The sequence below is a fragment of the Oncorhynchus keta genome, chromosome 29, assembly GCF_023373465.1.
Source record: "Oncorhynchus keta strain PuntledgeMale-10-30-2019 chromosome 29, Oket_V2, whole genome shotgun sequence".
NCBI lineage: Eukaryota > Metazoa > Chordata > Actinopteri > Salmoniformes > Salmonidae > Oncorhynchus > Oncorhynchus keta.
In genome coordinates this window covers 45,880,399-45,904,154 of record NC_068449.1, presented here as the reverse complement: position 1 = coordinate 45,904,154, position 23,756 = coordinate 45,880,399, and the positions used below count along the sequence as shown (strand labels likewise).

Here is a 23,756-nt window from a genome sequence, read left to right as displayed (position 1 = left end):
TTAGATCAAGTTCAGTATTTAATTAATATTCACACAAAAAAAATAAGAAACTTAAAACAAGCTCCAAGCTTGTATTTTTATGTCCCTCTTAAGTATGCTGCATATCTCCCGTTGGGCTTCTAAAACCCAATTTCGGACTCATCTTTTCTTCCTTAAATACGGAGTTAGGCTTGTCTCCCAAACGGAACACCATTCTCTGCCCACAGGGGCTCTGGTCAAAAGTGGTGCATTTTTGTTAGGGGTAGGGTGCTATTTGGGACAGTTGTAGTGTGACAATCCCATTAAGACACTGCCCCCTGGTCGTAGACCTCACCAGTCAGTCCAACCAGTTAACCTGATGAAGAAGCCCTACATAACTAAACAGAAGCTTCATAACACCTTCATAGGGGCATGATGACAACCAATGTAGTAATGCTCTGTTGAAGACCACCGATTAAGGTTGTGGAGCCCACGACTTTAAGACGAGTCTATGAATGCTGTATGAGTCGTCGTGAAGGCGGTATGAATCTCTGTAGAACCCCCCTCGGTAACAGCTCTCTCCTCTTGTGCTTTCTGAGCCAAAGCAGGCAGACGAGTCCCAAATGGCACCCACTTCCCTATGTAGTGCACTACTTTTGACCAGAGCCCTAAGGGAATAGGGTTCCATTTGGGGAGCAATCTATCAATCCCTTGTTTTAATGCCATGTCACATGTTATTGATCACAGCTCTTTAATCATTTATACAAATTTCATTATATTATTCTCATTGAAAGTGAACTTACAGAAATAAACTATTTCCTCATTGTATTCATTGTCAAGCATCAGTTCATGTCGACTGGCAGATTATGGAGAGAGGGTGAAATAGAGAGTGAGGTGAGAAAGACGAGAGGCGAGTTTAACGCCAAGGGAGCCTCGTGGGGGAAGAGACGAAAAGACAGAGTGTGAAGTGAGAAAACAGAGAGATCAGAGAGAAGAGAAACAGGCATGATTCTCGACAGAGAATACAGATATGATTCTGTAAACAATGACGTCATTGTCAATAGGCATCAAAACACCTAAACCAACCAACCAAAACATCCTGTCAAGAAAAAAAAAAAGACTTGGAAGCTAAACTTGTAAGACATGCAGATGTAGGATCTTAACTTGATCACACTGTTGTTGCAGGAAATTTCCTGCACAGCAGAAAATTCAAACTTATAGTGTATTCAAGGTGGAAAACTGTCTTAAGTTATTCATTTCAGACTTAATTTGCCTTGACAATTTATCGAACCCTACAAAAACCTCCATTATAATCCACACGTCATTTTGCTGCAGGATTATTTTCCTGCTGTGAGAAACTGATCAAACTAAGATCCTACACCTGTAAAGATGTCCAGATTTGGCATAGAAACACACATCATACATGCAGAGCCAGGTGAATAAGAAAGAAGATAGGGTTATTGAAGTCTCCAAAATGACCACTGATCAGGGCCCGCATTCATAAAGCCGCTCAGAGTAGGAGTACTGATATAGGATCAGTTTAGCCTTTTAGATCATAATGAATACGATTGCATGGACAGGTCCTAGAGTTGCTATGATTTCAAGGGATTTTCCTTCTTTAGTATTGTCTTATGTACTTCCTAACCAGAACGAAGAGCGACAAAGACAGTTTACAGGACAACAGAATCCCTGAACAGAACTGCACCTGTAAAACGTTTTGGCTCGGGTGGGTATTAAGTTAACATCATCATGTACGAACGAATATGATCAACACATGTCATCTGACATCGGTGTAGAATGATATGGGTGTTAGAACAAGTCAAATGTACTCCAATGCGTATACCGTACAGTGCCACAAGGGACTTGTGCTACGGGGTGAAACCAGCGATAAGGAATACATAGATCTATTTTATGTAGAACATGACTCTCTGACATGTAGAATAAGGAGTCACGTCAGCTCCATTTCTATCTGAAACGTACATGGCCAAGGTATTGTTGATTGGCTCAGTATTCCACAAAGGGAGGGAGAAGAGTGAAAGGGCCGACAGCCAATAGGAGGAGAGAAAGGGGAGAGTGAAGGGGCCCGACAGCCAATGGGAGAGTGTTTCTAACAACACATTGGAACACAAGGGGAGGTCCTGAGACAGTTATGCACTTGAGAATGACAGGAGGGGAGGAGAAGAGAAAGAAAGAAAGAAAGAAAGAAAGAGACAGAAAGAGACAGAAAGAGAGAGAGAAAAAGAAAGAGAGAGAAAGAGAGAAAGAGAAAAAGAGAGAAAGAAAGAGAGAAAGAAAGAGAGAAAGAAAGAAAGAGAGAGAGAAAGAGAGAGAAAGAAAGAGAGAGAGCGAGAAAAATGAGGGAGAGACTGGAGAATGTGTGGTGGGAGAGGAGTGACGAGGTGAGAGCAGAGGGAGGTTCAGGAGTAGGGCTGTGGCACTCCAAACCCGGGCCTGTACAATGGCCTGCCTGTGGGGGACTGAGAGTTGGGCAGAGCAGGGCCCGTGGGGTAGCTATACCCCTCAATCCCGCCGTAAGGGTACGCAGAAGGGTAGGGGGCGCTGTACTGCCCGAACGCAGACCCTGAGCCGGGGACGCCAGGGAACGTGGGCTGGGTGGGGTACGGGCAGGCATTGGCCGGAGGCCCGAAAGCGGGACGGGTTGAGTAGCTCGCCGCTGAGGTGAAAGGTGAGCCGGGGCTGGGATAGGGAGGAAATTGACCTGGGGGAATGGACGGGCCTGGTCCTGCGGAAGTGGCTGTCGGGTTAGGAGGGGAGACGGGGTAAGGGGTGTAAGGTAGGGCGGAGCCAGGGCCATTTTGGGAAGAGGGGTTTTGGAAGCTAGAGTGATTGTTGGGATTGGAATTCTGCTGCGGTTGTTGTTGCTGAGGAGCTTGATGATGATGATGATGATTCCATGGCGATGACTGTGTTGTCGCTGGGTCCTGACTGGCGCTTGTTTGTGATGTCATGGAGCCGGCGTCAACGGCGGCAGTCTCCTTCTTCTGGCGCAGGATCTCCTGCAGTTTCTCTATCCGCACTCGTCTTTTGTGAGCGAGGGAGCGGAGGGAGAGGAAACGGTCAAGGAACGAGTCCAGAGACAGCTGGCCATCCAGAAACTCATCTGCCAGACTCTGATGGAGAGAGAGAGAGAGAGAGAGAGAGACAGAGAGAGAGAGAGAGAGAGAGAGAGACAGAGAGAGATGGAGAGAGAGAGAGAGAGACAGAGAGAGATGGAGAGAAAAAGAGCGAGGGATCTGGGTAAATATGGACACACTATTGACAATGTCTGAGAACATTAGTATTGTAATTATGTCTTATTCCAACTGCTGGTTCTCTGTACGGCGTTCAATAGAGTAAGAGATGAGTAGATCATTTTGTTGCCATTGGTCCTGTGTTTAAGGATACATAGGCATTTCCCAATCTCGCCAACAGTATAATCTGACGGTTTCATTTTCCTACTGAGTCGTCTGTCACTGTGGCCTCTCACCTCTGACTCAGTCTCTGTGCTGGCGCCCTCTGTCTGGAGTCTGGAGAACAACCCCTCTGGTGATACCTGCCCCATGATGCCATCTGGGGGGGAGAGAGAGAATGTAAGAGACCAGTATAGAGGGAGGGAGTGAGTGTAAGAGACACGTATAGAGGGAGGGAGGGAGGGAGTGAGTGTAAGAGACACGTATAGAGGAGGGAGGGGAGAGACAGATAGAGGGAGGGAGGGAGGTAAGAGACCAGTATGGAGGGAGGGAGGGAGGGAGTGAGTGTAAGAGACCAGTATAGATGGAGGGAGTGTAAGAGACACGTATAGAGGGAGGGAGGGAGTGAGTAAGAGACACGTATAGAGGGGAGGGAGGGAGTGAGTGTAAGAGACACGGGAGGAGAGAGGGAGGGAGGGAGGGAGGGAGTGTAAGAGACCAGTATAGAGGGAGGGAGGGAGGGAGGGAGGGAGGGAGGGAGGGAGGAGGGAGGGAGGGAGGGAGGGAGGGAGGGAGGGAGGGAGGGGAGGGAGGGAGGGAGGGAGGGTAAGACACCAGTATAGAGGGAGTGAGTGAGTGTAAGAGACCAGTATAGAGGGAGGGAGTGAGTGTAAGAGACCAGTATAGAGGGAGAGTGAGTGAGTGTAAGAGACCAATATAGAGGGAGGGAGGGAGGGGTGAGTGTAAGAGACCAGTATAGAGGGAGGGAGTGAGTGTAAGAGACCAGTATAGAGGGAGGGAGTGAGTGTAAGAGACCAATATAGAGGGAGGGAGTGAGTGTAAGAGACCAGTATAGAGGGAGGGAGTGAGTGTAAGACACCAGTATAGAGGGAGGGAGTGAGTGTAAGAGACCAGTATAGAGGGAGGGAGTGAGTGTAAGAGACCAGTATAGAGGGAGGGAGTGAGTGTAAGAGACCAGTATAGAGGGAGGGAGTGAGTGTAAGACACCAGTATAGAGGAGGGAGTGAGTGTAAGAGACCAGTATAGAGGGTGGGAGTGAGTGTAAGACACCAGTATAGAGGGAGGGAGTGAGTGTAAGAGACCAGTATAGAGGAGGGAGTGAGTGTAAGAGACCAGTATAGAGGGAGGGAGTGAGTGTAAGAGACCAGTATAGAGGGAGGGGAGTGAGTGTAAGAGACCAATATAGAGGGAGGGAGAGACCAGTGAGTGTAAGAGACCAGTATAGAGGGAGGAGTGAGTGTAAGAGACCAGTATAGAGGGAGGGAGTGAGTGTAAGAGACCAGTATAGAGGGAGGGAGTGAGTGTAAGAGACCAGTATAGAGGGAGGAGTGAGTGTAAGAGACCAGTATAGAGGGAGGGAGTGAGTGTAAGAGACCAGTATAGAGGGGAGGGAGTGAGTGTAAGACACCAGTATAGAGGGAGGGAGTGAGTGTAAGAGACCAGTATAGAGGAGGGAGTGAGTGTAAGAGACCAGTATAGAGGGGGAGGGAGTGAGTGTAAGAGACCAGTATAGAGGGAGGGAGTGAGTGTAAGACACCAGTATAGAGGGAGGGAGTGAGTGTAAGAGACCAGTATAGAGGGAGGGAGTGAGTGTAAGAGACCAGTATAGAGGAGGGAGTGAGTGTAAGACACCAGTATAGAGGAGGGAGTGAGTGTAAGAGACCAGTATAGAGGGTGGGAGGAGTGTAAGACACCAGTATAGAGGGAGGGAGGAGTGTAAGAGACCAGTATAGAGGGAGGGAGTGAGTGTAAGAGACCAGTATAGAGGGAGGGAGTGAGTGTAAGAGACCAGTATAGAGGGAGGGAGTGAGTGTAAGACACCAGTATAGAGGGAGGGAGTGAGTGTAAGAGACCAGTATAGAGGGAGGGAGTGAGTGTAAGAGACCAGTATAGAGGGAGGGAGACACCAGTGAGTGTAAGAGACCAGTATAGAGGAGGGAGGAGTGTAAGACACCAGTATAGAGGAGGGAGTGAGTGTAAGAGACCAGTATAGAGGGAGGGAGTGAGTGTAAGAGACCAGTATAGAGGGTGGGGAGGGAGTGTAAGAGACCAGTATAGAGGAGGGAGTGAGTGTAAGAGACCAGTATAGAGGAGGGAGTGAGTGTAAGACACCAGTATAGAGGGTGGGAGTGAGTGTAAGACACCAGTATAGAGGAGGGAGTGACCAGTGTAGAGACCAGTATAGAGGGAGGGAGTGAGTGTAAGAGACCAGTATAGAGGGAGGGAGTGAGTGTAAGAGACCAGTATAGAGGGAGGGAGTGAGTGTAAGAGACCAGTATAGAGGAGGGAGTGAGTGTAAGACACCAGTATAGAGGGAGGGAGTGAGTGTAAGAGACCAGTATAGAGGGAGGGAGTGAGTGTAAGAGACCAGTATAGAGGGAGGGAGTGAGTGTAAGAGACCAGTATAGAGGGAGGGAGTGAGTGTAAGAGACCAGTATAGAGGGAGGGAGTGAGTGTAAGACACCAGTATAGAGGGAGGGAGGGAGTGTAAGAGACCAGTATAGAGGGAGGGAGTGAGTGTAAGAGACCAGTATAGAGGGAGGGAGGGAGTGTAAGACACCAGTATAGAGGGGGGAGGGAGTGTAAGACACCAGTATAGAGGAGGAGTGAGTGTAAGAGACCAGTATAGAGGGAGGGAGTGAGTGTAAGAGACCAGTATAGAGGAGGGAGTGAGTGTAAGACACCAGTATAGAGGAGGGAGTGAGTGTAAGAGACCAGTATAGAGGGAGGGAGTGAGTGTAAGAGACCAGTATAGAGGGAGGGAGTGAGTGTAAGAGACCAGTATAGAGGGAGGGAGTGAGTGTAAGACACCAGTATAGAGGGAGGGAGTGAGTGTAAGACACCAGTATAGAGGGAGGGAGTGAGTGTAAGAGACCAGTATAGAGGGAGGGAGTGAGTGTAAGAGACCAGTATAGAGGGAGGGAGTGAGTGTAAGACACCAGTATAGAGGGAGGGAGTGAGTGTAAGAGACCAGTATAGAGGGAGGGAGTGAGTGTAAGACACCAGTATAGAGGGAGGGAGTGAGTGTAAGAGACCAGTATAGAGGGAGGGAGTGAGTGTAAGAGACCAGTATAGAGGGAGGGAGTGAGTGTAAGACACCAGTATAGAGGGAGGGAGTGAGTGTAAGAGACCAGTATAGAGGGAGGGAGTGAGTGTAAGACACCAGTATAGAGGGAGGGAGGAGTGTAAGAGACCAGTATAGAGGAGGGAGTGAGTGTAAGAGACCAGTATAGAGGAGGGAGTGAGTGTAAGACACCAGTATAGAGGGAGGGAGTGAGTGTAAGACACCAGTATAGAGGGGAGGGAGTGAGTGTAAGAGACCAGTATAGAGGAGGGAGTGAGTGTAAGAGACCAGTATAGAGGGAGGGAGTGAGTGTAAGACACCAGTATAGAGGGAGGGAGTGAGTGTAAGACACCAGTATAGAGGGAGGGAGGGAGTGTAAGACACCAGTATAGAGGAGGGAGTGAGTGTAAGAGACCAGTATAGAGGGAGGGAGTGAGTGTAAGAGACCAGTATAGAGGAGGGAGTGAGTGTAAGACACCAGTATAGAGGGAGGGAGTGAGTGTAAGACACCAGTATAGAGGGAGGGAGGAGTGAGGTAAGACACCAGTATAGAGGGAGGGAGTGAGTGTAAGAGACCAGTATAGAGGGAGGGAGGAGTGTAAGACCCAGTATAGAGGGAGGGAGTGAGTGTAAGACACCAGTATAGAGGGAGGGAGTATAGAGTGTAAGACACCAGTATAGAGGGGAGGGAGTGAGTGTAAGACACCAGTATAGAGGGAGGGAGTGAGTGTAAGACACCAGTATAGAGGGAGGGAGGAGTGTAAGACACCAGTATAGAGGGAGGGAGTGAGTGTAAGAGACCAGTATAGAGGGAGGGAGTGAGTGTAAGACACCAGTATAGAGGGAGGGAGTGAGTGTAAGACCAGTATAGAGGGAGGGAGGAGTGTAAGACACCAGTATAGAGGAGGGAGTGAGTGTAAGAGACCAGTATAGAGGGAGGAGTGTGTAAGAGACCAGTATAGAGGGAGGGAGGGAGTGAGTGTAAGAGACCAGTATAGAGGGAGGGAGTGAGTGTAAGAGACCAGTATAGTGAGGGAGTGAGTGTAAGAGACCAGTATAGAGGGAGGGAGTGAGTGTAAGAGACCAGTATAGAGGGGGAGGGAGGAGGGAGTGTAAGACACCAGTATAGAGGGAGGGAGTGAGTGTAAGACACCAGTATAGAGGGAGGGAGTGAGTGTAAGACACCAGTATAGAGGGAGGGAGTGAGGGAGTGAAGTAAGAGACCAGTATAGAGGGAGGGAGGGAGACCAGTATAGATGGAGGGAGTGTGGAGTGTAGAGACCAGTATAGAGGGAGGGAGTGAGTGTAAGAGACCAGTATAGAGGAGGGAGTGAGTGTAAGAGACCAGTATAGAGGGAGGGAGTGAGTGTAAGAGACCAGTATAGAGGGAGGGAGTGAGTGTAAGACACCAGTATAGAGGGAGGGAGTGAGTGTAAGACACCAGTATAGAGGGGGAGGAGTGTAAGACACCAGTATAGAGGAGGGAGTGAGTGTAAGAGACCAGTATAGAGGGAGGGAGTGAGTGTAAGAGACCAGTATAGAGGGGGAGTGAGTGTAAGACACCAGTATAGAGGGAGGGAGTGAGTGTAAGAGACCAGTATAGAGGAGGGAGGGAGTGAGTGTAAGAGACCAGTATAGAGGGAGGGAGTGAGTGTAAGAGACCAGTATAGAGGAGGGAGGAGTGTAAGAGACCAGTATAGAGGAGGGAGGGAGTGAGTGTAAGAGACCAGTATAGAGGGAGGGAGGAGACCAGTATAGAGGGGGAGGGAGTAAGAGACACCAGTATAGAGGGAGGGAGTGAGTGTAAGACACCAGTATAGAGGGGGAGGGAGTGAGTGTAAGACACCAGTATAGAGGGAGGGAGTGAGTGTAAGAGACCAGTATAGAGGAGGGGAGGGTATAGAGAGTGTAAGAGACCAGTATAGAGGAGGGAGTGAGTGTAAGAGACCAGTATAGAGGGAGGGAGTGAGTGTAAGAGACCAGTATAGAGGGGAGGGAGTGAGTGTAAGAGACCAGTATAGAGGGAGGGAGGAGTGTGAGTGAGGGAGGGAGAGACCAGTATAGAGGAGGGAGTGAGTGTAAGACACCAGTATAGAGGGAGGGAGTGTAAGAGACCAGTATAGAGAGGGAGTAGTGTAAGAGGAGGGAGGAGTGTGTAAGAGACCAGTATAGAGGGAGGGAGTGAGTGTAAGAGACCAGTATAGAGGAGGGAGTGAGTGTAAGACACCAGTATAGAGGGAGGGAGGGAGAGTGTAAGACACCAGTATAGAGGGAGGGAGTGAGTGTAAGACACCAGTATAGAGGGAGGGAGTGAGTGTAAGACACCAGTATAGAGGAGGGAGTGAGTGTAAGACACCAGTATAGAGGGAGGGAGTGAGTGTAAGAGACCAGTATAGAGGGAGGGAGTATAGAGGGAGGGAGTGTAAGACACCAGTATAGAGGGAGGGAGTGTAAGACACCAGTATAGAGGGAGGGAGTGAGTGTAAGAGACCAGTATAGAGGGAGGGAGTGAGTGTAAGAGACCAGTATAGAGGGAGGGAGTGAGTGTAAGACACCAGTATAGAGGGAGGGAGTGAGTGTAAGAGACCAGTATAGAGGGAGGGAGTGAGTGTAAGAGACCAGTATAGAGGGAGGGAGTGAGTGTAAGACACCAGTATAGAGGGAGGGAGTGTAAGACACCAGTATAGAGGGAGGGAGTGAGTGTAAGAGACCAGTATAGAGGGAGGGAGTGAGTGTAAGACACCAGTATAGAGGGAGGGAGTGAGTGTAAGAGACCAGTATAGAGGGAGGGAGTGAGTGTAAGACACCAGTATAGAGGAGGGAGTGAGTGTAAGACACCAGTATAGAGGGAGGGAGTGAGTGTAAGAGACCAGTATAGAGGGAGGGAGTGAGTGTAAGAGACCAGTATAGAGGGAGGGAGTGAGTGTAAGACACCAGTATAGAGGGAGGGAGTGAGTGTAAGACACCAGTATAGAGGAGGGAGTGAGTGTAAGACACCAGTATAGAGGGAGGGAGTGAGTGTAAGAGACCAGTATAGAGGGAGGGAGTGAGTGTAAGAGACCAGTATAGAGGGAGGGAGTGAGTGTAAGACACCAGTATAAGGGAGGGAGTGAGTGTAAGAGACCAGTATAGAGGGAGGGAGTGAGTGTAAGACACCAGTATAGAGGGAGGGAGGAGTGTAAGAGACCAGTATAGAGGGTGGGAGTGAGTGTAAGACACCAGTATAGAGGGAGGGAGTGAGTGTAAGAGACCAGTATAGAGGGAGGGAGTGAGTGTAAGAGACCAGTATAGAGGGAGGGAGTGAGTGTAAGAGACCAGTATAGAGGGAGGGAGTATAGAGGAGGGAGTGTAGTGTAAGAGACCAGTATAGAGGGGAGGGAGTGAGTGTAAGAGACCAGTATAGAGGGAGGGAGTGAGTGTAAGACACCAGTATAGAGGGAGGGAGTGAGTGTAAGAGACCAGTATAGAGGGAGGGAGTGAGTGTAAGAGACTAGTATAGAGGGAGGGAGTGAGTGTAAGAGACCAGTATAGAGGGAGGAGTGTAAGAGACCAGTATAGAGGGAGGGAGTGAGTGTAAGAGACCAGTATAGAGGGGAGGGTGAGGTAGTGAGTGTAAGAGACCAGTATAGAGGGGGGGAGTGAGTGTAAGAGACCAGTATAGAGGGAGGGAGTGTAAGAGACCAGTATAGAGGGAGGGAGTGAGTGTAAGACACCAGTATAGAGGGAGGGAGTGAGTGTAAGACACCAGTATAGAGGGAGGGAGTGAGTGTAAGAGACCAGTATAGAGGGAGGGAGTGAGTGTAAGAGACCAGTATAGAGGAGGGAGTGAGTGTAAGAGACCAGTATAGAGGAGGGAGTGAGTGTAAGAGACCAGTATAGAGGGAGGGAGTGAGTGTAAGAGACCAGTATAGAGGGAGGGAGTGAGTGTAAGAGACCAGTATAGAGGAGGGAGTGAGTGTAAGAGACCAGTATAGAGGAGGGAGTGAGTGTAAGAGACCAGTATAGAGGAGGGAGTGAGTGTAAGAGACCAGTATAGAGGAGGGAGTGAGTGTAAGAGACCAGTATAGAGGGAGGGAGTGAGTGTAAGAGACCAGTATAGAGGGAGGGAGTGAGTGTAAGAGACCAGTACCAGTAGAGGGAGGGAGTGAGTGTAAGAGACCAGTATAGAGGAGGGAGGAGTGTAAGAGACCAGTATAGAGGGAGGGAGTGAGTGTAAGACACCAGTATAGAGGAGGGAGTGAGTGTAAGAGACCAGTATAGAGGGAGGGAGTGAGTGTAAGAGACCAGTATAGAGGGAGGGAGTGTAAGAGACCAGTATAGAGGGGGGAGGAGTGTAAGAGACCAGTATAGAGGGAGGGAGTGAGTGTAAGAGACCAGTATAGAGGGAGGGAGTGAGTGTAAGAGACCAGTATAGAGGGAGGGAGTGAGTGTAAGAGACCAGTATAGAGGGAGGGAGTGAGTGTAAGAGACCAGTATAGAGGGAGGGAGTGAGTGTAAGAGACCAGTATAGAGGGAGGGAGTGAGTGTAAGAGACCAGTATAGAGGGAGGGAGTGAGTGTAAGAGACCAGTATAGAGGGAGGGAGTGTAAGAGACCAGTATAGAGGGAGGGAGTGTAAGAGACCAGTATAGAGGGAGGGAGTGAGTGTAAGAGACCAGTATAGAGGGAGGGAGTGAGTGTAAGAGACCAGTATAGAGGAGGGAGTGAGTGTAAGAGACCAGTATAGAGGGAGGGAGTGAGTGTAAGAGACCAGTATAGAGGAGGGAGGAGTGTAAGAGACCAGTATAGAGGGAGGGAGTGAGTGTAAGAGACCAGTATAGAGGGAGGGAGGAGTGTAAGAGACCAGTATAGAGGAGGGAGGGAGTGAGGGGGAGGAGTGTAAGAGACCAGTATAGAGGAGGGAGTGAGTGTAAGAGACCAGTATAGAGGGAGGGAGTGAGTGTAAGAGACCAGTATAGAGGGAGGGAGGAGAGTGTAAGAGACCAGTATAGAGGGAGGAGTGAGTGTAAGAGACCTGTATAGAGGGAGGGAGTGAGTGTAAGAGACCAGTATAGAGGGAGGGAGTGAGTGTAAGAGACCAGCATAGAGGGAGGGAGTGTAAGAGACCAGTATAGAGGGAGGGGAGTGAGTGTAAGAGACCAGTATAGAGGGAGGGAGTGAGTGTAAGAGACCAGTATAGAGGGAGGGAGAGAGTATAAGAGACCAGTATAGAGGGAGGGAGGGAGGAGTGTAAGAGACCAGTATAGAGGGAGGGAGGGAGTGTAAGAGACCAGTATAGAGGGAGGGAGGGAGTGAGTGTAAGAGACCAGTATAGAGGGAGGGAGTGAGTGTAAGAGACCAGTATAGAGGGAGGGAGTGAGTGTAAGAGACCAGTATAGAGGGAGGGAGTGAGTGTAAGAGACCAGTATAGAGGAGGGAGTGAGTGTAAGACACCAGTATAGAGGGAGGGAGTGAGTGTAAGAGACCAGTATAGAGGGAGGGAGTGTAAGAGACCAGTATAGAGGGAGGGAGTGAGTGTAAGAGACCAGTATAGAGGGAGGGAGTGAGTGTAAGAGACCAGTATAGAGGGAGGGAGTGAGTGTAAGAGACCAGTATAGAGGGAGGGAGTGTAAGAGACCAGTATAGAGGGAGGGAGTGTAAGAGACCAGTATAGAGGGAGGGAGTGTAAGAGACCAGTATAGAGGGAGGGAGTGTAAGAGACCAGTATAGAGGGAGGGAGTGAGTGTAAGAGACCAGTATAGAGGGAGGGAGTGAGTGTAAGAGACCAGTATAGAGGGAGGGAGTGAGTGTAAGAGACCAGTATAGAGGGAGGGAGTGTAAGAGACCAGTATAGAGGGAGGGAGTGAGTGTAAGAGACCAGTATAGAGGGAGGGAGTGTAAGACACCAGTATAGAGGGAGGGAGTGTAAGAGACCAGTATAGAGGGAGGGAGTGTAAGAGACCAGTATAGAGGGAGGGAGTGTAAGAGAGAAAAAGGGAGAAAGAGGGCGAAAGAAAGAGAAAGGGGCATAAACACCTCCCACACTTCAATGTCACGCCAAGCTTCTCAGTCCCCGTAGACACACACAACACCGACAGCACAATGCTTCGCGCCTGTTGTTAAACAGTAGGCTTGGGAGGTATACTGTATATACCATATCCTGGGGTATTTGGGAAAAAGCCACAGGCTGTTTTTTTTCAATACCGTCAAAACTACTTAGCTGAAGTTTTTCAATAAATTGGAACATTTGTAGCTACTTTTTAAGTTATTACCCGCAGGCAACTTGTATAATATGTTAGGAGATAAAGCAGATTGCGTTCTTCATTATTTTACATTATGAAGCTTGCCGTTGTTCGCCAGAACAGTTGAGACAGTCACGTGTTTGTTTGTAAATGGCACAACGGGAGAAAGCGAGCTAGTGAGTCCGTAGCGTTTGACATCTATCGGCGAATCACAGTTGTGCGGCACACAAGAGGTGATGAAGTTACAATTGTACGCAATTCACTACTAAATGTAGCCATTTTTTACCCCCTGTGCTTCCTACTAATAGTTTTCTTTCTCCTCCCATTTGCTCCATGTACACATGCAGCTCTTCCTTCAGAAAAGTACGCGCCAAAACTTTGTTCATTTGCGCGATTTCTCTCGTAAACGTCCACACTCTCCAAAAACGTCATTCGGTAGTTACTAACTATGCTTGTATAACTTAATGAGCTGGACTTGCAATGCATTTGTTCGTTTTGGCTTGTTAGCACTTAGCTAACAGCGTCTATGTGATTTCACTATTAGTTTGTGCTAATTTTGCTAGCATTCTGGTAATAGAAGCACAATGGGTACTTGCGTTTTTAGCGCCCCCATGTGTGCCATACAGGTAACACCGTAAATCCTGGAATGAGAGGAGGACGGTATGAAAATCTGGATACCGCCGAAGCCTATTAAACACATTTAAAAATGAGAACAAACGAATGTTATGAAGCTCAATGTTGGATAAACATGGATACACACGCAACAGGAAAATCGACTTTCATGCATCTTCAAATACCTCTGGTAGACTTCTCAATGAGGGCAAGCTCAAGGTTAACACCCAGTCAAGGTGAATCACTCAGAGGACTGATTCAGGGGCGAAATAACAACGCATTCCATATGACCTAATCACCTTTAGGAAAAACATACGACGTAACTATAATGAGCCGTACCCAATTCCAGCCCTGCAAACGGACACCATCACAAACACAGCTTCTCATGAAAAGCTGACAAAACAAGGCTGCGGGAATGTAATGTGTGCATGTACACAGATCACACGGCCTGGTCTGAGAGCTGACGGCAGTGGAATGGGAGTTGATGGGGTGGTATCCAGCGAGACCCTGGCAGACAGACACACAGGCCAGATCTGGAAGCCTGGGGAAGGCGGGGGGGGCTGTCTGTGTACCTGTGTAACCAATAAAGACCAAGGCTTAGCCCCAAATGGCACCCCATTTCCCATACTACCTAAGCAGTGCACTATTTGGGGCGAGAGAGTGCTTTTGGGACGCAGTCACTGTGTTTGACTAGTAGAGACGAACTGAGTGTCCAGGATCTGAACAGGCCAGACAAGATCTATCACTACACAATCTCCATCTATCCCTACACTACACAATCTCCATCTATCCCTACACTACACAATCTCCATCTATCCCTACACTACACAATCTCCATCTATCCCTACACTACACAATCTCCATCTATCCCTACACTACACAATCTCCATCTATCCCTACACTACACAATCAATCTCTATCTATCCCTACACTACACAATCAATCTCTATCTATCCCTACACTACACAATCTCTATCTATCCCTACACTACACAATCTCTATCTATCCCTACACTACACAATCTCTATCTATCCCTACACTACACAGTCTCCATCTATCCCTACACTACACAATCTCCATCTATCCCTACACTACACAATCTCCATCTATCCCTACACTACACAATCTACATCTATCCCTACACTACACAATCTACATTTATCCCTACACTACACAATCTCCATCTATCCCTACACAACAATCTCCATCTATCCCTACACTACACAATCTCCATCTATCCCTACACTACACAATCTCCATCTATCCCTACACTACACAATCTCCATCTATCCCTACACTACACAATCTCCATCTATCCCTACACTACACAATCTCTATCTATCCCTACACTACACAATCTCCATCTATCCCTACACTACACAATCTCCATCTATCCCTACACTACACAATCTCCATCTATCCCTACACTACACAATCTCCATCTATCCCTACACTACACAATCTCCATCTATCCCTACACTACACAATCTCCATCTATCCCTACACTACACAATCTCCATCTATCCCTACACTACACAATCTCCATCTATCCCTACACTACACAATCTCCATCTATCCCTACACTACACAATCTCCATCTATCCCTACACTACACAATCTCCATCTATCCCTACACTACACAGTCTCCATCTATCCCTACACTACACAATCTCCATCTATCCCTACACTACACAGTCTCCATCTATCCCTACACTACACAATCTCCATCTATCCCTACACACATCTCCATCTATCCCTACACTACACAATCTCCATCTATCCCTACACTACACAATCTCCATCTATCCCTACACAATCTCCATCTATCCCTACACTACACAATCTCCATCTATGCCTACACTACACAATCTCTATCTCTATCTATCCCTACACTACACAATCTCTATCTCTATCTATCCCTACACTACACAATCTCTATCTCTATCTATCCCTACACTACACAATCTCTATCTCTATCTATCCCTACACTACACAATCTCCATCTATCCCTACACTACACAATCTCTATCTATCCCTACACAATCTCCATCTATCCCTACACTACACAATCTCTATCTATCCCTACACTACACAATCTCCATCTATCCCTACACTACACAATCTCCATCTATCCCTACACTACACAATCTCCATCTATCCCTACACTACACAATCTCCATCTATCCCTACACTACACAATCTCTATCTATATCTATCCCTACACTACACAATCTCTATCTATCCCTACACTACACAATCTCTATCTATCCCTACACTACACAATCTCTATCTATCCCTACACTACACAATCTCTATCTATCCCTACACTACACAATCTCTATCTATCCCTACACTACACAATCTCTATCTATCCCTACACTACACAATCTCTATCTATCCCTACACTACACAATCTCTATCTATCCCTACACTACACAATCTCCATCTATCCCTACACTACACAATCTCTATCTATCCCTACACTACACAATCTCTTTCAAGTCTGTTCCTGCCGTCTGTCTGTGTCTCCCTCCCGCTCATCGCTGCATCTTCCTATTTCTATTTCCATATCCTCTCCCTCTTCTTCTATAATGTTGCTTTTCTTCATCTCTATCTATTATCCATCAATAACCTCCCATCTCATCCCTCCCTCCCTCCCTGGGTACTGTGCTGTTTGTAGGTCTCTCTGACTCCCTCCGTCCATCCCTTACCGGTCTGGTCACAGTGCTGTCTGTAGGTCTCTCTGACATCCTCAAGTTCAGAGTATCTCTCCATCCCTCATCCCTCCCTCTATCCCTTACCTTTCTGGTCACAGTGTTGTCTGTAGATCTCTCTGACTCCCTCCAGTTCAGAGTATCTCTCCACTAGATGTTCTCTCTGTCTCTCCAGGCGAGGCTTCATGTCCAGGTTCTGTTCTGCCAGGTTACGGTTGGAGGCCAGTGCCATCTCCCTCTCCAGCTGGATGTTCTGAATCTATAGACGAGGAAGAAGGAGGAGTCCATAATACATTGTATTTCCTTCACGTCTGTTTGACCGGGACTATGTACAACAGACATTGTAGCGACCGGACGTTAACTTCCATAGCTCGCTAATTCTCATAATGACCCTAGCCTTGATCACCATGATAGGATTGCTCCCATTTGGGATAGCGTTATTGGGATTGTGGATAGTGCGTTCGTCTTCGGGGTCAGGCGACCCGGGTTCAGGTCCTGCTCAGGGCACTACTCTCTCCTCCTGTACGTGACGCCACGGCAACAAGTTGAATGACAACATTACCAGTTGGTGTATGACAGAAGTTGCCAGGTCCTGCCTTCTGAGACCTGCTTGACAAAAGTCAGATGTTTTGTTTAGGCAGACCTGGCTAGCTAAGACAGCAGCAACTTAACACGACGAGTTAGCCAGGAACAGGTCATTTGCATCTACATCTAGTTAACATAACTCCCCACTTGAAGAGTGGAGACAAACAAATTAAACCCATTGGTTAGTGTTTTGGACTTATGGACAAAGGTGGAAGAGAAGTAAATATGACTGTTGATGGCAGGATGAGCCTGGACATTGCTACTGGTCAGAGTGAGATGAGACCTAGATGTCCGTCCTCCGATGAATCATTCATCTAGGTCCTACACTGAGTAATAGCCAAGTTGTGTGACAGAAAAAGCAAGGCCTCAGCTCAGAGATAGGCCCTATAGACAAACTTGGCTATTCATTATCCCTTAATCAGATACAAAAAAAAACCACGGGAAGCATTTCAGTATGAGGCGCATCTCGACTAGCCTGGTCCCAGATCAGTTTTGTGCCGTCTTGCAAAGTCCTGTGGTCAATGTCACGCCAAACATGACGCATGACAATAATAGATGACCATAGGAGTTGGTTAGAGCACAAACAGATCTGGGACCAGGCTACAACTCAATCTATTTAAGACACAATCGACAGACAATGAGACAAAGCAAAGACGTGATTGCTTACCTCATCAGATTCCAATGCCATGGACTCCACCCGCTCTGTATTGTCCAGCAAATCCTCCAACTCGGATTGGCTGAGGTCCTGAAGCTTGTCCATTGATTTGCAAGGACAGCTGTCAATCACATGGAGGGAAAAGTGAGCTGTCAATGTCACCTGTTTACCGAACATGGATCATTTAAGAAATTAAACTTAAAGTTAACAGATAGGATACAAAATAGATCCACACAAATTGAGAAATGAACAGGCAGGCTGATCAAATATTAAATGGGAAATCTATTTTCTAGACAAAAATCTAACGTTATCATACAAGACAGAATTGGCAGTTATATGTGAGCACTAAAATGTTACATTGTTCCACCATGATGCTACATACAAGAGCTGGGCAATACGGACAAAAATCTATATTGCAATAAATTCCCTGAATTGATGAGATAACGATAAACAGAACAATAAGTTTTTAACATGAATGTGCACCACAGTTTTTAAAGTGTTTTATTATCCTTTAAACTACTACTAGTTTGATGGTTGTAGCCATCAATTGTCCCATTAGATTCACCCATATTAGCAAACTTATTTCATTCAAAACTTCACATTTCTCTAGTATAGGTTACTTATCGTAATGAACGGTATCAGCAAAATGGTTGTGATAAGTGAATGGTAAGGTCGGGGTGTTAAAATTTGATATGTCTATGATTTTCGGTTTATCGCCCAAGCTCTACCACATACATTTTATGCTTTGATAAACCAAACTAAACGAATAGAGACTTACAATTAGTGCATGCATGTTAAGATAGTTAGGCGAGACAACACACCAGTCTTGCTACCACACCACTACATACACTTTCCCTCAAAGTAAATTATCAACAAAGCCAGTGCTAGCAGGAAAAGACAATTGCAGATAATTATTTTCTTATTTAAGATACTCTTTTGATGAGTTAGGGTTTCAAATAAATTTGCAAAAGATGGGCTGGGACTCCGCTGCCCTGACATTAGGGGGGGAAGCTTGTTCCACCAGTGGGGTCCCAAGACAGAGAAGAGCTTTGACTGGGCTGAGTGGGAGCTGACATCTGTCGTTGTGGCTCCTTATTCTACATGTCAGAAAGGCATGTTTGTAACGCTCCACAACATTGTGCCCTGCTAAACGCACCCTAGCTATCTTGATTGATGGCTTGCCATCAGCTAACCAACACTAATACTGTTGTCAACCAGCTATAGTTAGCCACAGGAAGCAGACTGGCTATCACATTATAAAGCAAGTTAGAGGGCAACATTACTTATGTTATGCTGCTAGCAAATCAAGAAATTCTTTGCGACAGGGCGCACAACATTTACGGGCATCAACCTCTGTGTGTGTGTGTGTGTGTGTGTGTGTGTGTGTGTGTGACAGATGACGTAAAACGGGCACGGGAGCCCTGATCCCAATATACAAACAAGGCAATCTGGTTGAGGACAAATAACCGGTAAAAGACGAATCTAACATAATTATACGTGCTAGCTAGCCTTAACGGGTTGTTCGAGTTCCGTGAAGGCATGACAACAACAATCGTTATGATCACATTCAATGAAAGGCAATCTTGCTACCGTCAACTTTGAGGAAAGCCCACCGTTCGCGATCTTCATTCGACCGTGTTGCTTGATGTCAGATACAGCAGTAGTCCAACAATAATTACTTTAATATCTGCTCGACGACAATCATAAAAATAGATTAAAGAATAGCTATGTTTTATCAGCAATATTTGGAAAGTTTCACTTCACACTACCAGAAACCGCCGCCATTTTTGGAATGACCCATATTCTGCTTCCGTGGGGGGTTATTAAATGCAGTGTCAATAATTTAATGACCTTTCCAACTAAAGAAAATTCAAATATATTGTGATCGTGTTGCTGTTTTTACCACACGAATCTTTAGATAGCACGAACAGTTTTCTTTGACAGTACATCCACTTCTTGGGGCAATGGTTTCATCCAGCGCGCAGCTGATTTGAAGGGAAATCCACCCCTACGTGACAAGAGTATTCCATGAATGCCAGCAGAGAGGTAACCAGTAAAGTAAAGGAAGTCTGGTTGGAAGAACTGGAAACATTATGTCAACGGCCAATATCTGTCATCATGACTCTCACAATAAATGCTTTTACTAATAAAACATATTGGCAGCACTATATCCAAAAAATACATTCTAACAGTATGGAAAGAATATGTTGTCTGTTATTTTTTTTTTCATTGATTTATTTAACCTTTATTTAACTAGTCAAGTCAGTTAAGAACAACTTCTTATTTACAACGACAGCCTACCAAAAGACCTCCTGCAGGGACCGGGGCTGGGCATTTAAAAAATATATTTTTTAAATATACACTGCTCAAAAAAATAAAGGGAACACTTAAACAACACAATGTAACTCCAAGTCAATCACACTTCTCTGAAATCAAACTGTCCACTTAGGAAGCAACAGTGATTGACAATACATTTCACATGCTGTTGTGCAAATGGAATAGACAACAGGTGAAAATTATAGGCAATTAGCAAGACACCCCCAATAAAGGAGTGGTTCTGCAGGTGGTGACCACAGACCACTTCCTATGCTTCCTGGCTGATGTTTTGGTCACTTTTGAATGCTGGCAGTGCTTTCACTCTAGTGGTAGCATGAGACAGAGTCTACAATCCACACAAGTGGCTCAGGTAGTGCAGCTCATCCAGGATGGCACATCAATGCGAGCTGTGGCAAGAAGGTTTGCTGTGTCTGTCAGCGTAGTGTCCAGAGCATGGAGGCGCTACCAGGAGACAGGCCAGTACATCAGGAGACGTGGAGGAGGCCGTAGGAGGGCAACAACCCAGCAGCAGGACCGCTACCTCCGCCTTTGTGCAAGGAGGAGCAGGAGGAGTACTGCCAGAGCCCTGCAAAATGACCTCCAGCAGGCCACAAATGTGCATGTGTCTGCTCAAACGGTCAGAAACAGACTCCATGAGGGTGGTATGAGGGCCCGACGTCCACAGGTGGGGGTTGTGCTTACAGCCCAACACCCTGCAGGACGTTTGGCATTTGCCAGAGAACACCAAGATTGGCAAATTCGCCACTGGCGCCCTGTGCTCTTCACAGATGAAAGCAGGTTCACACTGAGCACATGTGACAGACGTGAAAGAGTCTGGAGACGCCATGGAGAACGTTCTGCTGCCTGCAACATCCTCCAGCATGACCGGTTTGGCGGTGGGTCAGTCTTTGGGTATTTCTTTGGGGGGCCGCACAGCCCATGTGCCCACATAGCCTGACTGCCATTAGGTACCGAGATGAGATCCTCAGACCCCTTGTGAGACCATATGCTGGTGCGGTTGGCCCTGGGTTACTCCTAATGCAAGACAATGTTAGACCTCATGTAGCCACATGAGTGTGTCAGCAGTTCCTGCAAGAGGAAGGCATTGATGCTATGGACTGGCCCGCCCGTTCCCCAGACCTGAATCCAATTGAGCACATCTGGGACATCATGTCTCGCTCCATCCACCAACACCACGTTGCACCACAGACTGTCCAGGAGTTGGCGGATGCTTTAGTCTAGGTCTGGGAGGAGATCCCTCAGGAGACCATCCGCCACCTCATCAGGAGCATGCCCAGGCATTGTAGGGAGGTCATACAGGCACGTGGAGGCCACACACACTACTGAGCCTCATTTTGACTTGTTTTAAGGACATTACATCAAAGTTGGATTAGCCTGTAGTGTGGTTTTCCACTTTAATTTTGAGTGTGACTCCAAATCCAGACCTCCATGGGTTGATAAAGTTGATTTCCATTGATAATTTTTGTGTGATTTTGTTGTCAGCACATTCAACTATGTAAAGAAAAAAGTATTTAATAAGAATATTTCATTCATTCAGATCTAGGATGTGTTATTTTAGTGTTCCCTTTATTTTTTTGAGCAGTGTATAAATATAGGACAAAACACACATTACGACAAGAGAGACAACACTACATAAAGAGAGACCTAAGACAACAACATAGCAAGGCAGCAACACATGACCACAGCATGGTGGCAACACAACATGACAACGACATGGTAGTAACACAACATGGTACAAACATTATTGGGCACAGACAACAGCACGAAGGGCAGTAAAGTAGAGACAACAATACATCACACAAAGCAGCCACAACTGTCAGTAAGAGTGTCCATGATTGAGTCTTTGAATGAAGAGGTTGAGATGAAGTTTGAGTGTTTGTTGCAGCTCGTTCCAGTCGCTAGCTGCAGCGAACTGAAAAGACAAACGACCCTGGTATGTCTGTGCTTTGGGGGACCTTTAACAGAATGTGACTGACAGAACGGGTGTTGTGTGTGGAGGATGAGGGCTGCAGGAGGTATCAGATTGGAGGAAGTGAGTCCTAAGAGGGTTTTATAAATAAGCATCAACCATTGGGTCTTGCAATGGGTATACAGAGTATAGAGTGCAGTGATGTGCCCTATAAAGAGCAATGGCAAATCTGATGGTATTCGGTATAGTAGGTATTTCATTAGGATCCCCATTAGCTGTTGTAAAAGCAGCAGCTACTCTTCCTGGGGTCCAACACAAAACATGAAACATAATACAGAATGACATAATACAGAACATCATTAGACAAGAACAGCTCAAGGACAGAACTACATACATTTTTAAAAAGGCACATGCAGCCTACATATCAATGCATACACACAAACGATCTAGGTAAAATAGGCGAGAAGCGTTGTACCACGAGGTATTGCTTTATCTGTTTTTTGAAACCAGGTTTGATGTTTATTTGAGCAATATGAGATGGAAGGAAATTCCATGCAATAAGGGCTATGTATAATAGTGTACATTGTCTTGAATTTGTTCTGGATTTGGGGACTACGAAAAGACCCCTGGTGGCATGTCTGGTGGGATAAGTGTGTGTGTCAGAGCTGTGTGTAAGTTAACTTTGTAAACAATTTGGTATTTTCAACACATTAATGTTTCTTATAAAAATAAGTGATGCAGTCAGTCTCTCCTCAACTCTTAGCCAAGAGAGTCTGGCACGCATAGTATTTATATCAGCCCTCTGATTACAATTGAGAGCAACACGTGCCGCTCTGTTCTGGGCCAGCTGCAGCTTAACTAGGTCTTTCCTTGCAGCACTGGACCACACGACTGAACAATAATCAAGATTAGACAAAACTAGAGCCTGCAGAACTTGCTTTTTGGAGAATGGTGTCAAAAAAGCAGAGCATCTCTTTAGTACGGCTAGACCTCTCCCCATCTTTACAACCATTGAATCTATGTTTTGACCATGACAGTTTACAATCTAAGGTATGGCCGAATGGTAAAGAACATCTAGCCGCTCGAGAGCACCCTTACCTGCCGATCTATAAATTATGTCTCCGTAATCTGGCATGGGTAGGATGGTCATCTGAATCAGGGTTATTTTGGCAGCTGAGGTGAAAGAGGAACGACTACGATAGAGGAAACCAAGTCTACATTTAACTTAGGTTGCAGCTTTGATATGTGCTGAGAGAAGGAAAGTGTACCGTCTCGCCATACTCCTAAGTACTTGTATGAGGTGACTTCCTCAAGCTCCAAACCCTCAAAGTTAGTAATCACACCTGTGGGGAGAGGGGCATTCTTCTTACCAAACCACATTACCTTTGTTTTGGAGGTGTTCAGAACAAGGTTAACGGTAGACAAAGCTTGTTGGACACTAAGAAAGCTTTGTTGTAGAGCATTTAACACAAAATCCGGAAGGGGCCAGCTGAGTATAAGATTGTATCATCTGCATATAAATGTATGAGAGAGCTTCTTACTCTCTGAGCTATGTTGTTGATGTAAATTGAGAAGAGCGTGGGGCCTAGGATTGAGCCTTGAGGTACTCTCTTGGTGATAGGCAGTGGCTGAGATAGCAGATTTTCGGACTTTATACATTGCACTCTTTGAGTGAAGTAGTTAGCAAAACCAGGCCAAAGACCCCACCAGAGACACCAATACTCCTTAGCCGGCCTACATGAATGGAATGGTCTACCGTATCAAAAGCTTTGGCCAAGTCAATAAAAATAGCAGCAAAACATTGCTTAGAATCAATGGCAATGGTGACATCATTGTGGACCTTTAAGGTTGCAGTGACACATCCATAACCTGAGAGGAAACCCGAATGCATACCAGAGAGAATATTATAGACATCAAGAAAGCCAGTCAGTTGATTATTGACAAGTTTTTCCAACACTTTTGATAAACAGGGCAAAATATAAATAGGCCTACAACAGTTAGGATCAGCTTGGTCTCCCCTTTAAATAAAGGACGAACCGTGGCTGCCTTCCAAGCAATGGGAACATCTCCATAAAGGAGAGACAAGTTAAAAATGTCTGAGATAGGCTTGGAAATGATAGGGGCAGCAACCTTAAATAAGAAAGGGTCTAAACCATCTGACCCAGATGTCAAGTTTCAGGAGCTCCTTTAGCACCTCGGACTCAGTGACTCCTGCAGAGAGAAACGTTGTAGTGGGGCAGGGGAAGAAGAGGGAGAAGCATCGGGGGTAGT

General features: G+C 46.5%; 1 protein-coding gene across 3 annotated transcripts; it reads right to left on the bottom strand.

The window, feature by feature from the left end:
- Positions 1-19,281, bottom strand: LOC118362989 (vacuolar protein sorting-associated protein 37C-like). Of its 3 annotated transcripts, none has more exons than XM_035743746.2 (5): positions 19,143-19,281; positions 17,252-17,360; positions 16,087-16,258; positions 3,446-3,528; positions 1-3,089 (listed from the first exon to the last, which is right to left on the bottom strand). In XM_035743746.2, the coding sequence occupies exons 2-5, from the start codon at positions 17,342-17,344 to the stop codon at positions 2,376-2,378; spliced, it is 1,062 nt and encodes a 353-aa protein (XP_035599639.1). In that variant the 5' UTR covers positions 17,345-17,360; positions 19,143-19,281; the 3' UTR covers positions 1-2,375. The 3 variants fall into 3 exon arrangements, with proteins under 3 accessions (XP_035599639.1, XP_035599637.1, XP_035599638.1); XM_035743744.2 differs by lacking the exon at positions 19,143-19,281 and adding an exon at positions 18,830-19,063; XM_035743745.2 differs by lacking the exon at positions 19,143-19,281 and adding an exon at positions 18,853-19,063.
- Positions 19,282-23,756: the final 4,475 nt, after the last annotated feature.